At 42.2% G+C, this 15,419-nt stretch overlaps 2 protein-coding genes across 3 annotated transcripts in view; one reads left to right on the top strand and one right to left on the bottom strand.

Moving 5' to 3' along the window:
• Positions 1 to 710: 710 nt before the first annotated feature.
• AKT1S1 (AKT1 substrate 1) lies at positions 711 to 13,199 on the top strand. Of its 2 annotated transcripts, none has more exons than XM_039335271.1 (5): positions 711 to 868; positions 1,799 to 2,265; positions 6,546 to 6,623; positions 9,093 to 9,241; positions 12,012 to 13,199. In XM_039335271.1, the coding sequence occupies exons 2-5, from the start codon at positions 1,800 to 1,802 to the stop codon at positions 12,153 to 12,155; spliced, it is 837 nt and encodes a 278-aa protein (XP_039191205.1). In that variant the 5' UTR covers positions 711 to 868; position 1,799; the 3' UTR covers positions 12,156 to 13,199. The 2 variants fall into 2 exon arrangements, with proteins under 2 accessions (XP_039191205.1, XP_039191206.1); XM_039335272.1 differs by having other exon boundaries at positions 731 to 762.
• A 708-nt stretch (positions 13,200 to 13,907) lies between these two features.
• LOC120304545 (tetraspanin-4-like) overlaps positions 13,908 to 15,419 on the bottom strand; it is a 27,995-nt gene continuing 26,483 nt past the window's right edge. Inside the window, exon 8 of the mRNA XM_039335270.1 lies at positions 13,908 to 14,475. Within this exon, the coding sequence (XP_039191204.1) occupies positions 14,407 to 14,475 (69 nt within the window). The 3' untranslated portion in view covers positions 13,908 to 14,406. The remainder of the gene's footprint in view (positions 14,476 to 15,419) is intronic.

Here is a 15,419-nt window from a genome sequence, read left to right as displayed (position 1 = left end):
TGGAATTCTGGGAGTTGAAGTCCACAAAGCCTCAAGTCGCCATGATTGATTAAATTGAAACACTGGCTTAGTGGCTTCTGCTTCTCTTTGCTGCCACCTGCTGGTCTTTAGAATATCTGCAGCATAGCAACATTTTCCCTTAAGAACGGGCAGCGTTTTACTATAGCAATTCGCTAGCGACTCCTGGCGGTTTAAATCGTCTGCGGAAAATCTCAGCGAAGGTGTTATGTTTTTTAACGGGTAGCTTTGAGATTCCTCAACTTTCACGTAGGTATCCTGAGTTCCTCTCTCGCCTCATCTTTACAGAGGTTCGGCTGGTTTCCTACTAAGTTCACAATCACATACAGCTTTCTCCCTCTCTTCTAATATGCCATATTAAGAATTATCAGTATCTCTTGGCCGCCATTCGGATTTTGATAACCCTCAAAATGTAAAAATGAATGAATTTAATATTTAAGGTGAACCCCCGATTTGATAAACAATCACACGCATGCGCACGAGGAAAAGCTCACCCTTTCCGATGCCATCTTTGGGCCGGGCATAAGAAGGCCAATCGACGTTCTCAACTCCTCCCTCTCCCCGACGCCCTCCTTTGTTCCCCGCTCTCCATCTTTGAAAAGGGCAATGGGTGGGCGCTGGTCTCATGTCTTGTGAGGGCGGTCGGAGGAGGCGGAGTCTTGGGGGTGGGGAGGGGGAGGTGGCGGTTGTTGTTTAGAAGAGGAGGAGGAGGGGGCAGCATAAGTGTCCTGGGAAGGGTTAAAGGTGAGAGGTCAGGATTCCGGCTGCTGACCCCCCAAGGGGGCTGGGAGGGAACTGGTCTCCGGTGCTTAAGCGAGGAAAAAAAAAAAGAAATAAGAGACAGGAGAAGGTAATATGCGCCCCCCCGCCGCTTCCTTTCGGAGCCCTGCTTGTGGAGGGGGGGGGAGGGCTGGGGAGAGAAGCGAAGACTTGTGCCCGGGGGCGTCCCTTCTTCCTCACAGTGCTGTCTGTCTATCTGTCGGTATGTGTCCCCCCCACCCACTCCTTGCTTTTATTCCAGGGCTGTATCATTTGCTTTGGTGCCCCCTTTTTACCTCTTTCTCTCTGGAAAAGGGGGCTTTCCTCCCTGTACAGCCTTCTCTGCACCCCACTCCCCCACATCTGGTGCATGCTCTTTCCAAAGCAATCTTGATCATCTGAACCCCACTTTCTGCCCTGCACACCACCGTTGGTTGCTTGCCTCTTGCAAGCTCCTGCTCTGGCTGCTTCTCGCCATGAAAGAAACCCAGAGGTGTCCAGCTTCTTTGGCTCTTCCAGAAGATGTACTGTGGCCTCTCTTGGTTTTCATACAAGGCTGTTCATCGTGGCGTTTTAACTTTTTTAAAAAAAAGCTCCTGGTCAATGCCAGGTGTTCTGAATTCAGGCCCTGGTTACTCTACTAAACTGAATTACCTCTCTCTGAGGCAGACCAGGTTTCTTGGCCTTTTGTCCATTCCTGTTCTCTCATAAAAGTGCCCCAGAGCGAACTAGGGCAGTGACATTCAGCTGATTAATTGGCTAGGCAAATTGACTAAAAATATTTTACTTTTTGACTGGGCAAAAACAACCATAGGCAGCAGAAGTTGTCTTTTAAAAAGGCATCATGTGAATTTGAATGCCTGTTGCAGTGCAGTATTTGTGTCGCTTAGAAACAGGTGCTTGTTTCCTTCCTATGAATATTTTAATATTTTCTTCAGCTCAGCTTTTTAACTATGGATGAGTTGTCTTCCACTGTGCAATGGTTTAGCCTCAGGGTCCTTTTCATTTTGTTTGCCTGCAGGATGACAGATATGGCAGATAATCATAAGGAAAATTGGGTAGCCCTGGTGGCTGCAGCGGAACAGTACCGGCGTCAAACGGGCAATGAAATTGTTTTGCTCACAGCCTTCCGGGCACCACCCCCTGGCAACTACAGCTATGCGCAGCATGGAAGTGGGGCTCTAGCAGATGCCGTTCAACGCTACCTCGAAGATATCGCAGTGGTTCACAAAACCACTGCTTTCACTTATGCTGCCCGCCCTCCCTCAATCCCTCGTCCACCTCCCCCACAAGGATCCTACTCCCAAAGTTACCCTCCTACTTATGCTCCAGATGAACCTGCCCCACACAGGACGCCTACCTTCCAGGGGGACTTGCCTCAGGCTTCAGGAGGCCAAGAACATGAAGATGAAGATGATGAAGGGGACAGAAATACATTGACTGAACTGGAACAATCCAGTGGGAGAGACCCTCCTAGTGACACTACTGGTATGTATCTGTGCAACAAGTTTGCATTTATAGCTTGTTTTTCTATAAATTGTTCAAGTAGCCTGCAATAAGTATATAATTGTCAAATATCAACCCAGTAGACTGCTCACTCCAAAGCTTTGCTTGAAAAGCCAGGCTTGGACAGCACTCTGGAAATTACAGGGTGAAGGTAGAGACCTATAGCTTTTTTTTTATAAAGTTCTATAACAAAGGTCAACCTTCCCCAGTCAAGTGTTCTCCAGATGTGTCAGACTTTAACTTCCAATACCTGCCAGCCAGCATCTGGATAGAAGGCCCAGGGGAGTTAAAATCCAACCGTCAGATGCCTGAATGTAGAAATCCACAATAAGTAAAGTTAAGAGTGTAATGGACTACATTTTAACTGGATCCATTAAGAAAAGCAACCTGATTCACACCTTGTGCCAAACCTTGACTTGCTTGAACATAGTTTTAGAACTGTGACTTGTATAATAAGAAAAGTCACATTGAGTTAAGGCTTGGTGAGCTGCTTGAAGGCACTAGCTTCGCATCACATTTTTTAGCAAGAATAAACACTATGTACTAGTAGCACTTTTCCTTTCCTAATGTTACAGTTGTGACAAAATGCTCTGCTGAAGTGAGAAGGCACACTCCAAGGTATTAGGTTTGACAGAAGAGTGGGTAGCAGTTTGAGAATGAAGTGAACACACAATTATGCACAGTCCCTTGCATTCCTCTCTATCTCCCTTTTGGCCTTTATACTTTATTTTTCTGCTAAAAGGACTTGCAAATCAGCAAGCAAAAAGAATTTAACAGGGTAACTTTATTATAGCTTAAAAGGCCAATGAAAAAGTAGCAGAATAACAAATTGTTAGTGTGCTGGAGCCTGAAAGGAAAAAAAAAATATGAATTCATATCATTTAAAGGTCCCCTGAAAAAGCAATAAAATAATTAATAAAAACGAAGAGCAATTTCATTTTGGGAACAAAATGGAACCCTGAGTGAATGAGTGTTTCAGAATTGGGATCCTTTACCAAAAAAGTCCCAAGTATTTATCTGCTGCAGCTCAGAGCCAAATCTCAGCTGAAGATCTTGTTGGTCTATAGATTGATATATAGGAGTATAACATTTCAAATTGGTTTTGTCGTTTGAAAGATACAGAACAGCTATATTAAGGAATGTGAATTTATCTAGTCACAATAATTCATATCAGGTGTAGATGTAACAAGTTACCTTTAGATAACAATTTTTCAGGTGCTGAGAAGCATTTCACATAGCTTAATTTGAGAATCCTCAGAATTCTTAAAGGTACTTTGTTCATATTGTAGAAAGAGATAGAAGTCACTTGTGAGCACATGCCTGAAAAAGGAGATTGGATACTTTCATGGCTTCTAGTCTTAGCTACTGTATCTAATGGATCCATGTTGGGTGTGTCTTTGTACCTTGCCCTGTGAACCTTTAGTCTCTCTTGCTATGTATTTAATGCATACAACAGTCCTGAATGAAGCCTGAAGATGTGTGCAGAAAGATTTTTTAGCTTCCAGGCTTAGGAGAACCCATTTGAGCTAACTGGGATTGTTGAGTTGTGTGAAGAGGCGTGTTGGCCTACAACTTGCAAAATACATTGTCCTATGTCTAATAGGCTCCATTTTGAGCCACTGAATCTATCTTGTGAAGCACACCTAATTTCCTGCAGGCTGTAGCCAGGTTTCAGTCTTCCTCATTGGCCTGAACGCTCTTTGCATAAGGAGTGTTTATCATATACATGATTACAAGCAAATCTGGAGTACATAAAATAGGACACTCTGAACCAAATACTGTGCTATGTCTCTCTCTCTGGCCTGACATACTCCTGCCTTCCCTCAGGAGTGACCTGAAAGTAACTGATGTAGTTTCATCTCTCAGCAAAACAAATCTGAGTATAGTGAACACTTGCCTGGAGATGTGTAAGATTATTTGAAGAGAAGCTTTTCCTCATGCTGTTGGTGTGTCATGGTTTTATTCTGTCCTTCTTTCAAGCCAACATGGTTTCCTTCTATTATTTTTCCTGTAATAATTTATATTTTACATTTCCTCCCATGAAGCACTCAAAAGGCCAAAACATCTTAAAATCTCATAAAAACAATTACAAGAATTATTAAGAAAGCTGAAACTGAAAAATCTGAAGGGAAAGGGTCTAGACCAGGGTAGGCAACCTTGGCTCTTTTATGACTCGTGGACTGACTCAGGAATTCTGGGAGTTGAACTCCACGAGTCGTAAAAGAGCCAAGGTTGCCTACCCCTGGTCTAGACTTTTTTCATAAAGGTGGAAAGAGCAGGAGCGTAGTGTGCATCCCAAGTTTGGAAATAAGATAGAAGCCCCACAAATGGAGCTCGGAAAATGAAGCCAGAGGGATGTCTTTAAAAAGGCCTTTTCTGTTGAACTTAATATTCAAAAGAGGCATGTGGCCTTAGGAGTGCTTGAGATACTAAGGCCACAACTTGTTTAAAAAACAATCTACTGCAATCACTGTTGTTATCTTCTTCACACCCCTCTGAGATAAACTAAAAGGCAATAGCTGATCTAAATAAGATTTGTGGCTGAGGGATGGAACAGTAGTCTCTCTAGAATTACATCTAACAGTCCGACTATAAAGTCACGCTGGTTGACAGTATATTTTGACTTGCTGGAAAAGTAGGTCATCTACTTTAAGCTTAGCATCTTGAAATATTCCATTCCTCCTTCAGACTGTTCTGATCCTGGTTGTTCAGTAAGTAACTGTGGAGCAATCCAGAACAGCCAAAGTCCAGAGAAGGAGCAGAACATTTACTGCTTCAGAACATTAGGTTGCGCACGTATCTATCATGTATGAAAGGCTATCTCCAGGGAAGCCTGTTTGACCCCCCCCCCACTCCTCTAGAGTTTAAGTTAGTAAAAAAGAATCTCTTTTGCTCAGCCTTTTTAACTATTGATTTTGATTTCATTGTTTTCATGCTTTATACTTTGTTGTAGCTTTATGAGCTGCATTGAGGCATTATGTATCTAGCTCTCAACTTATGACCACAGTTTGGTCCAGAATTTCTATTGTTAAGCAAGGAGGTTGTTAAGTGCATCATGCTTCTGTTTATGACCTTTTTGCCATAGTTGTTCAGTGAATCTGGCTTCTCCCATTGACTTTGCTTGTCAGAGGTTGGCTGGGAAGGTTGCAAACAGCAATCACATGATCCCAGGACACTGCAATCATCATAAATGCCTATTACCAAATGCCCAAATTTTGATCACATAACCGTGGGGGAGACTGTAACTGTTGTAAAAGTGAATCCTAGTCATAAGTCATTTTTTTAGTGCCATTCATATGTTGAGAATTACTTGTATAAGCAGCAACATGTGCTATAACATTATTTGACATATCCCACCTTTATTTTATACATTATATAAAATACATTTTTATAGCATAAGTAATTCTCTCATCTCCCATTTTCCTCACAACAACAATCCTGTGAGGGATTGTCTGGCTCAAAGTCCTCCAGCTGGCTTCCATGCCTAAGGGAGGACTAGAACTCATGGCCTAACACTTTCTAGTTTAGTATCTTAATTCCTGCATTACCTCAGCTCTCTGTAATCCTACAATGTAATATCTTTCTTTTAAAACTGGCTTCTCATATTTGAGGTGCATTCCTTTCAGATGTCTTACTGTCATCTGCTGACATGAAAGGAGTCTGTGTGAATGGAGGGTCCACAGGCTCATTTAATTGCAATAATGTAAGCCTTAATCCACATTTATTAATGGAGGAGGCCTATTAAGCTACCATGACAACTCCTTCACTGTGTCACTTTTTTTTTCTTCTCCATCCTTTCCTCCATCTTATATTGTTCTTGCCTCACCTGAGGGTTGATATATATTTTCAGCCTTGCCTTCCTAGGAAATTTATAAATTAAAATAAAAAGTAGGATTTTCAAGCAGCCATTGAAGTGTGCTTTGTTTCAGATTCCAAGTCAGTTGCTGAAAACTATTATATTGAGCATGGTTGGTTCTAACTGGTCTGATGTGATGTTTCAAACACACACCCTATCACTTGTGCTGTATTTAGAAAACCTTGATGTTCGTGCAAGCTGGTTGATAGCTTCCAATTGTGATGGTATTATTTTGGATACAAAGAATTCTTTTAAAAAAAAGGTAGCATGAGAAAGGCAGCATTTCTATTCAGCTGAAGGATAAAAAGTGATTATCAATATGTTGAGAGACAGGATTGTAACATGAGGGATCCTTGTATGGACAGCCACTGTCATTCTACATTTTAAGATAACAATCCATTTTTAGGTCTGTTTGTGATGGACGAAGATTCTCCAAGCCAAGATTATGAGCCTTTTTTTGATTCCGATGTGGAGAGCACTGACGGTGAGTGAAGTAGCACTGTGTAAGAACGACAACACTGAACCCAGCTAATCCTTTGAATTTTTCCCTATTCTTGTTATGGAATAGGTATCCTCCCTTCTCAGAATGATCCAAATCTGCTGGATTAGTCCAAACGTCCTGTGAATTTTTGGTTTCAGCTTCTTCCATGAAGTCCTCATTTGCTGTAAGGATCTTCCTGACAAGCCTAGTGAGGTTCAATTACAGGTAGTCCTCAACGTACGACCACAAATGAGCCCAAAATGTCTGTGGCTAAACGAAACAGTTAAGTGAAATTTGACACATTTTATGACCTTTCTTGCCACAGTTGTTAAGTGAATCACTGCCGTTGTTAAGGTACTATCCCGGTTGTTAAACAAATCTGCCTTCCCCATTGACTTTGGTTGTCAGAAGGTTGCAAAAGATAATCCCATGGCCCTGGGATACTGCAGCCATCATAAGTATGAGTCAATTGCCAAGTGTCTGAATTTTGACCACGTGCCCATGGGGATGCTGCAATGGTCGTAAATGTGAAAAATGGTCATAAGTCACTTTTTTCAGAGCTGTTGTAACTTTGAATGGTCACTAAACGAACTGTTGTAAGTCGAGAACTACCTGTACATGTAACAAGCATAATTTTAGTGACTAAGAGAATAAAAAAGAAACCTCTTCAGCCGTTCACTGGATGACTTTGGCTAGTCTAGCATACTTTGCAAATTTGTTGAGAGAAGAGAAAGAAAGGGGGGACTGCTTTGTCTATTCCTTGGAGAAAGGATATCAATGTGAGGGATAATTAAACAGAGATCAATCTAATATGTGGGGCTATGTCTTCTCTACCCAGTTGGCTCCCTTAATTGCTTGGTCTAATTAGTCTTTAAAGAGACTGCTAGGCATGTCTGAGTGGATCCAATTTACTTTCTTGGGAAGACTTGTTCTCAACTTTTTCCCTATTTATATTTAATGTCATTCTCCACAGTTGTATTTTACAAGTTATAACTCCTCACTATTTATACATTTGACACTTTTGTAAATAATCTGTATATTATCACTTGAGTTTTCAAAAACTCAGAAGCTTGAATGCTTTATGACAGCCATCTCCAATTTAACAGTATTCAATCCAGCAACCAGGATTTCCTATGTTTGGCCATGCAGACTGGGAATTCTGGGAACTGTATTTGCAGTGGGACTGGAAGGTGCCAGATTAAGGAAGGCTGCCATAAAAGGAAAACTTTATTAATTGACTATAATGGTATTTGAAGCCCCAGGGAGATGCTTCATTTCATTTGTCTTTTCTAGATCTTCAGTTCTCTTTGGAATTGAAACTATATTACAGGGTGAGCGGAAGTTTTAAATTATAGATTTAAGGTTGCTCTACTGATGAATCAATCTCTGGCTTCCTGGGATTTTCAGGAAACAGAATATGGAGAAGTGCTGAATGAGAATAGCCTTGGCCAGATCTAAAAATAAGCATTCCAGATATTACTTGATAAAAAATATCTTCAAGAATGTATAATCTAGTGATGGCGAACCTTTTAGAGACCGTGCCCAAAAACTGGCCCCAGCCCCGCTCTGCCCCCACCCCGTCTACCCGCAGAGCCACTCACCCCCTCCAGGGCCTGCCACAGATCGCTCAGCAGTGCCATGGCGACCACACCCTCTGCCCACACCCCACAGCATCAACTGTGTGCGATGGGGTATGAGTGCAGAGTTTTGTCTACGCTGCCTGGCTCCCATGTTCTTGGCTGCACTGCTCTGTGTGGGCCACGCTCGAGGGCAAGTCTCCTTCAGGGGGGCTGCTGGAGGGGAGAGGTCACGGAGGGAGGCAAGGCTGGGGGAACAGCACGTGTGCCCACAGAGAGGGCTCTGAGTGCCGCCTCTGGCACCCGTGCCGTAGGTTCACCACCACTGATCTACGCCAAAGTTTAACACATTCTTGTACATACTTGGAAAGTTTTTGAATAAAGTTCAGAGAGATGGAAAATCTGAGGTAGTTTGAAGACGTTAGTGTGTAGCTAGACCCTTCCATAGCTGCCCACTTTTGAAAGAGGCTTGTCATAAGAAAAAAGGAAGGCAACATGCTGCACAACAATGCACTTGCCTGCAGCTTTGTATCTATTTGCAGGAATCCCCTTGAGCTTATCAAGGTCACACTGGCGTGATAGAGAACCTTAGTAAATTAGTGTTTTGTGACTGGCCGGGAAAGTGCATCTGGCACATGCTGTCGAAATTCCAGATGTGCCTTTGTCCTAAAAGGTTGCCTAACTCTGACTCTGAATGTTGAATCGCAACTCCCGGTTGCTTCAGCCAAACGTGGCCAAAGATTAATGATTTTGGGAGTTGTAATTCAACAAAATGAAAGGGATTAATCATAACTCCTGGTTTTAGATCAGGCTTCGGATGCCTACAGCTCTTTTTCAAATGTTGCACATTTGGTCTAAGCTTTTTTTTCCCTCCCAAATCCCCACTTTTTCTCAGATGGGAGTCTGAGTGAGGAGGCTCCAGGACAGACAGCTCCTCCACCCCCAAGCCATCAGTATGCCAAATCCCTCCCAGTCTCCGTGCCCATCTGGGGCTTTAAAGAGCAACGCCAAGAGATGCGATCCTCTGACGAAGAGAACAGTAAGGTGGGTCAAAGTGCTCCTTGAGAGTCTGTCTTCTGGGAAAGCAGAAGGGCTGTTGGGACACTTTCTTTTTTCCTTGGGTGTTGCTGGAGCCTCAACAACTAAGTACAGGTGGTCCTTGAATTACAACCATTCATTTAGTGATCGTTCAAAGTTACGACAGCACTGAAAAATATGACTTACGGCGGGTCCTCACACTTACATTATAACTTCCACAGCATTCCCATGGTTAGTGATCAAAATTCTGGCAACCAGCATGTATTTACAACAACTGCAATGTCCCAGGGGTCATGTGATCACCATTTGCCACTTTCCCAGCCATCTTCCCAACAAACAAAATGAATGAAGAAAACTGGATTTGATTAACAACCCACCTGCTTCGCTTAATTGCAGTGATTTGCTTAATAAACGTGGCTGAAAAGAACGGGGGGCATAAATCAGGCAAGATTCATTTTACCACCACTTTGCTTCATGGTGGAAATCCTGGTCCCAATTTTGGTCATAAGTCAAGGACTACCTGTAATAAAATCCTTGAGAGGGGTTGTTGTGGCTGAGCCTATCTCAGGTCTGAAAGTAGAGAACAAACTGCTTAATTCAGCCTAAAAGCCTGATTAGATTCCAAGGGCTTTTAGGCAACCTTTTCCCAACCACAGACTCGACTTCCCTGCTGGTCTTTTCAGCCAGAGAAGACATGAGGGTGATGCCATCAGAGAAGGGTTCCCTCATTTTTTGGAAGTGATTGTGATTGGGGCCCTGAATAAATATATATTATGCTTTCGGGGGGAGGGCGTTACAAATTCCCTTCTTTTTTAAAAGTGAAAAATTGTACCGTCCTGATGTAGTGATAAGTTTACAAATTTGAGTGACCATCTTGAGCATATTTTGCATTTCTGGCTGCCACTTTTTAAGGAGGACTCAGAATTTGCAACATGTTAAAGGAGCCTGCTCAGGGACAAAATTATGTCTTTGGAGAGAGTCTGAGGGAGCTTTATATATTTGTGCTTTAGAAAAGATGAGCGAGGGGAGAATTGCTAGATTTCCAAGAACCTGAAATAAGGTCTTGCAGAAAAAGGTTAAAAATCTGTTTTTCATCATCCCAAAGGATGGAACACAGGAAAATGCTCTCAGGTTACAGGAAGACAGATCAAAGCAGACAGAATGAACTGTATAGAAGACTTTCTTACAGTAAGAGCAGTTCAAGCCAAATACCCAAACAGGTTGTGGGTCCCTGCTTTAGATGTGTTTTAAAGAAAATACAGGCAGCAATTTGTTAGCCATGCTTTAATATGGGTTTCTGGACTGAGCAGGGCATTGGGCCCCATCAAACTATTTTTCATAGTTTGGAATAGCAAATCATAGAAATGCAACAGCCTAATACAAAGTTTCCCAACCTGGGCAATTTCCAGGTATATGGACCTCAAGTCCAAGAATTCCACAGCCAGTGTAGCCATTTCTGAGAATTCTGGGAGTTGAAGTCCACTTCTCTTCAATTTGGAAGGTTTGGAAACACTGGTTTAAGGGTTGGCTCTTTGTCCACTATCTTGACCATTCAATTGTGCCTAATTCAGTTGTGACTTTTGGCTTTATTTGTTGTTTCTCAATTATCCCTATACCGAGCGTCATTTACCCATAAACCACTTAGGTAGGTATAATGAGGAAAAGGGAAATCCTACAGTTACATACTTCAGAGGAAAAGACTTTACAAAAAAGGGGCTTCAAACTAGTTTCTGGAGAAAAATCAGAAGTGGCTTGCAGTTCTTTAATCACATTAAAAGTTTTCATTCCTTTGAGCAGGTAATGGAAAATGGTATATAAATAGTCCTTGACTTACGATCACAATTAAGACCAGGATTCCCATCGCTAAGCAAGGCAATTAAATGACTCACATCCAATTTCACAACCTTTTTGCCATGGTTAAGCAAATCACTGCAATCATTAAGAAAATCATACAGTTGCTAAGAGAATCCAGCTTTCTCCAATGACTTTGTTTGTTGGGAGCAACTGGGAAGGTCATAACTGGCAATCACATCACCCCAGGATGCTGCAACTATCTTAAATACATGCCAGTTGCCCAGCATCCAAATTTTGATCATGTTCCCTTGGAACAGTCATAACTCTGAGAATCCAGTCATAAGTCACTTTTTCAAAGCTGTTGTAACTTTGGATGGTCACTAAATGGATGGCTGTAAGTTGAGGACTATCTATAATGAGTATTTTGTATAGAAAATCAGCTTTCCAGGTGGTTCTTTTTGTTTTCTTAATTAAGAGTATGAACTGGTATAGAAAAAAAGTCCTCGACTTATGACTACAGCTGAGCCCAAAATTTCTGTGGCTGAGATATTTGTTAAGTAAGTTTTGCCCCTTGCAGTGAACCATTGCAATTGTGAAGTTAGTAACATAGTTAAGTGAATCTGGCTTCCCCATTGACTGCTGATCAGGAGGTCGCTGATTAAGACCCCATACACTGCAACCGTCATAAATATGAATCAGTTGCCAAGCATCTGAAGTTTGATCATGTGACCATGAGGATGCTGCAATAGTTGTGTGAAGAATGGTCGTAAGTCCCTTTTTTCAGTGTTGTTGTAACTTTGAGCGGTCACTGAATGAACTCTTGTAAGTCGAGGATTATCTGTAATGGTGGAAGAGAAGTCAGATTCACAATTTCTCATTATCAATAACTACAAGGAACAAGGGAAACAGTCGAGGAAATTGGGAGGTGCAAGAGGAAAAGCAAACCCATTCTCCATTTTCTCACTTCCATTCCTCTTTGCAGCATTCGTCTCCTGACCTCGAGAAAATTGCCGCCAGCATGAGAGCTTTGGTGCTGCGGGTTTCAGATGGCACAGAGATGTTTGGGGATCTGCCTCGGCCACGCCTGAACACCAGTGACTTCCAGAAGCTGCAGCGGAAATATTAATAGATCTGGCCATTGCTCCTTCCGCCTCGGCACCATTTTCCTCCACTACCAAAAATCGGTAGACAGGGTTCAGAGCTCCTCTCAAGCCATACCGTTCAAATTCTGTCCTCCCTCCGGCCTTGGCTCCCACAAGCTTTAATTCAAAATGGGTAACCTCAGTTTCACACTACAGATGGGCCGGAAGGGTTAATTACCTCTTTTTTTTTTTTTTTTTTGTCCAACCGAGAAGCCTCAGCTTCTGTGATTTGAATGCTAAGATCGGTGTTTCTCAATCTTGGCAGCTTTTAAGATGTGCGGACTTCAAGTCCCAGAAACTGGCTGGGGAATTCTGAGATTTGAAGGCCGCACATCTTAAAAGTTGTCAAGATTATGGAGAAACACTGACTTAGCTATAACAGCTGTTCTGAGAGGGGCTTCTGACACATCTTGACAAAACACACGCACACAAAGACAGGAACACTAGAGACACCCTGACAAAAGTAGCTCTACCACTGTGCCCTGTCTCTGCCACCCCCACCCCCACCCATCAATCTTTCTACAGCAAGTTCTTAGAAATTCTCCATCTCTCTTTTTTTCCTCCCCAGTAAGTGTCTTAAAAGAAGATCCTTTGCACACAAACCGGGCTTGTGTGTATACTTTGGTTTAAAATTAACTATCCCTGTGAGGAACAGTGAATGGAAGGAAGGGCCGGTGCCATTTTGCCATTTTTTTGTTCTCCTTTCTCCCCCATGTAAATCTCTCCCCATTTTCAGGAGTACAATTTCAGGGTCCTTTTTACTCTTGGGGAGGTCAGCGCCAATGTGCCCTTCCACCCTGTGGCAGGTGGGATGCGAAAGGGTCTAGGAGCTGCGTACAGCCTCGGACTGATCCCCCTCCACCTCAGCCTACTTTTGTATCAGATTTTCAAGAGCCATTTTTGGCCCAAACCCTCTATTTTTGTCCAAAGATGATTGGTGAATTGGAAGAGAGAGGATTTTTTTTTTCTCCTTCCTGCCAGCCTATAAGCCAATAATAATAATAAAAAAAGTTGTCTTTTACCAGCTCCTTCTGCTGTATTGTCTTTCTGAGTTTTTAGGGTAGAAATCAGTGTTGGCTGGAGTTCTGAAGCACAAGTTAGAGAAAGATAATTTAAATGAAAAAACAAAAAAATACCAGGGAAGTCTCCAGAAATTTAAAAGCATTGAAACTGCACTCCAAGTAATATAGTCCTGGACTTACATCAGTTCATTTAGTGACTGTTTAGTTACAACAGCACTGAGAAAAGTTGACTTATGACCATTTTTCACACTAATGACTATTGCAGTGTCCCCAGGGTCATGTGATCAAAATTAAAATGCTTGACAACTGGCTCATATTTATGATGGTTGCAGCGTCACCTTTTGTGACCTTATGACGAGCAAAGTCAATGGGGAAGCCAGAGTCACTTAACAATTCTGTTACTAACTGAACAACTGCAGTGATTCACTTAACAAGTGTGGCAAGAAAGGTCATAAAATGGGGCAAAATTCACTTAACTGTCTTGCTTAGCAACAGAAATTTTGGGCTCAATTGTGGTCATAAGTTGAGGACTACTTGTAATATGAAAAGACAAGCGGGTGACTTCTTATAACTGCCTAAAATGGAAGGGCTACAACAGGAATTTTGTTCGATGAAATACTGCCACTTCTCCCATCAATGTTCATTGGAAACATTGCTTTGCCATTAAATTCATTTTTGCTTTTCTCAAGTAAAATGGGACATCAATAATACATATAATTCTAAGAAGCTTTTACTCAGCCAATCTCAAGTTTTTAGTCAACATCCCAGCCTTTTTAAAATACAGTTATAGGTGCAGTTAAATAATATCACAAACTATAAATAGACAACAGGTACCAAATGCACTATCTAAAAGATAAATATTGTTCTATTGGTGCTTGTTTTATTCTTGTTGTACACAAAGCAGGAGGTTGGAGGGACCACATCATAAAATATAGGGAGAAGAGTTTTGCTTAGGAGTTAAACTTATGGACAATAGAAACAGAGATGAAGTTCCTCAGGAGAACTGGTTATTATGGGAAGAGAGAACCCCTCTTGCACACATGGTATGAACCTACCAAGCAACAGAACTGGCTTTCACCTGAAGAAGAGAAACTGAAAGAAGATGCGGGAAGGGACCAATGCAAAAAAACTCCAGAGGAGCAAAAAATGCTCTTGATCCTTCTGCATCTCATGTCCCCAAGTTTGAAAGGACATGGAATGGACTTGGATGAAGTCAGTCATAGTATTTCTGTACCCTCCGAACCTGGCAGTACATCAGCATGGAGAACACGATACCCAAAACCTAAAGGAATAGAGAAAGATTTAGTCAGAAAAAGAACAGAAGCCCTAGCCCAGCTTATGGTACTCTTATCTCTTGGAAATGCCTGTTCTTTGCTCCAAAACACAAGCAAGTACTGCCAGCTCTTGGCTTGGGCCATGAAGTAATCTCACTGCTTGGACATGTAGAAACTAACTGATAATATTCTAAGCTACTACTTCTCATTCTTGGCAACTTTAAAATTTTGGACTTCAACTCCCAGAATTCCCCAATCCCTGTAGTGGCTGAAGAATTTGGGGAGTTGAAGTCCACACATTTTAAATTTGTCAAGATTGAAAAACACTGTTCTGAGCCTAGCCCCATATGACCTAGTTCAGGGGTAGGCAACCTTGACTCTTTTATGACTCGTGGACTTCAACTCCCAGAATTCCTGAGCCAGTATGGCTGGCTCAGGAATTCTGGGAGTTGGAAGTCCACGAGTCATAAAAGAGCCAAGGTTGCCTATCCCTGAACTAGTTCATCAGAAGATCTTCAGTTCTGAGCAGCAATGGATGGGTACAGAAGGTGTCATTTCTCCCCCCTCTCTTTTTCAAACTAAGTTTAATCAGGTTCAACTAGAAAGTGAATACAGCAGGCAGGGCCCTTCTCCGCACCTTTTCTACCAGCCATTTTGCTGCCTTCCTTAATGGAATTTCGGATAGTGCAAAAACAGGTAGTACATATTATTCTAGTAACACAACTTTCCTCAGCCTGGCACTCTCCACACAGGTTGAAAATTAGAGGGATCTGGTTGGAGAAGGCGACTTTAGAGCATCTGGTGGGGATATAACATTCAGGGTCCTGCTGACACTGAGGGAGACTCAGGTTCAAGTTTACCTCAGCCAAAGAAATTCCCTGGCAGTTTTTGCCACTTCTTCTCCATCACTAGTGATTGTGGGAATAAAAAGGCAGGAAGGGACACTATATAT

Source organism: Crotalus tigris, unplaced genomic scaffold (genome assembly GCF_016545835.1).
Source record: "Crotalus tigris isolate CLP2741 ecotype Arizona unplaced genomic scaffold, ASM1654583v1 scf7180000017639.5415321, whole genome shotgun sequence".
NCBI classification, from domain to species: Eukaryota; Metazoa; Chordata; class Lepidosauria; order Squamata; family Viperidae; genus Crotalus; species Crotalus tigris.
Note: the sequence above shows the minus strand (reverse complement) of the source record. Positions and strands in the feature narration are given on the sequence as shown.

What these genes read in the sequence shown, in the direction of transcription:
- AKT1S1 (XM_039335271.1), top strand. Translation starts at nt 1,800, where the DNA reads ATGACAGATATGGCAGATAATCATAAGGAAAATTGGGTAGCCCTGGTG. An exon ending in CCCTCCTAGTGACACTACTG is followed by an intron (nt 2,266 to 6,545) that starts GTATGTATCTGT and finishes ATCCATTTTTAG; the next exon opens with GTCTGTTTGTGATGGACGAA. An exon ending in CTGACGAAGAGAACAGTAAG is followed by an intron (nt 9,242 to 12,011) that starts GTGGGTCAAAGT and finishes TCCTCTTTGCAG; the next exon opens with CATTCGTCTCCTGACCTCGA.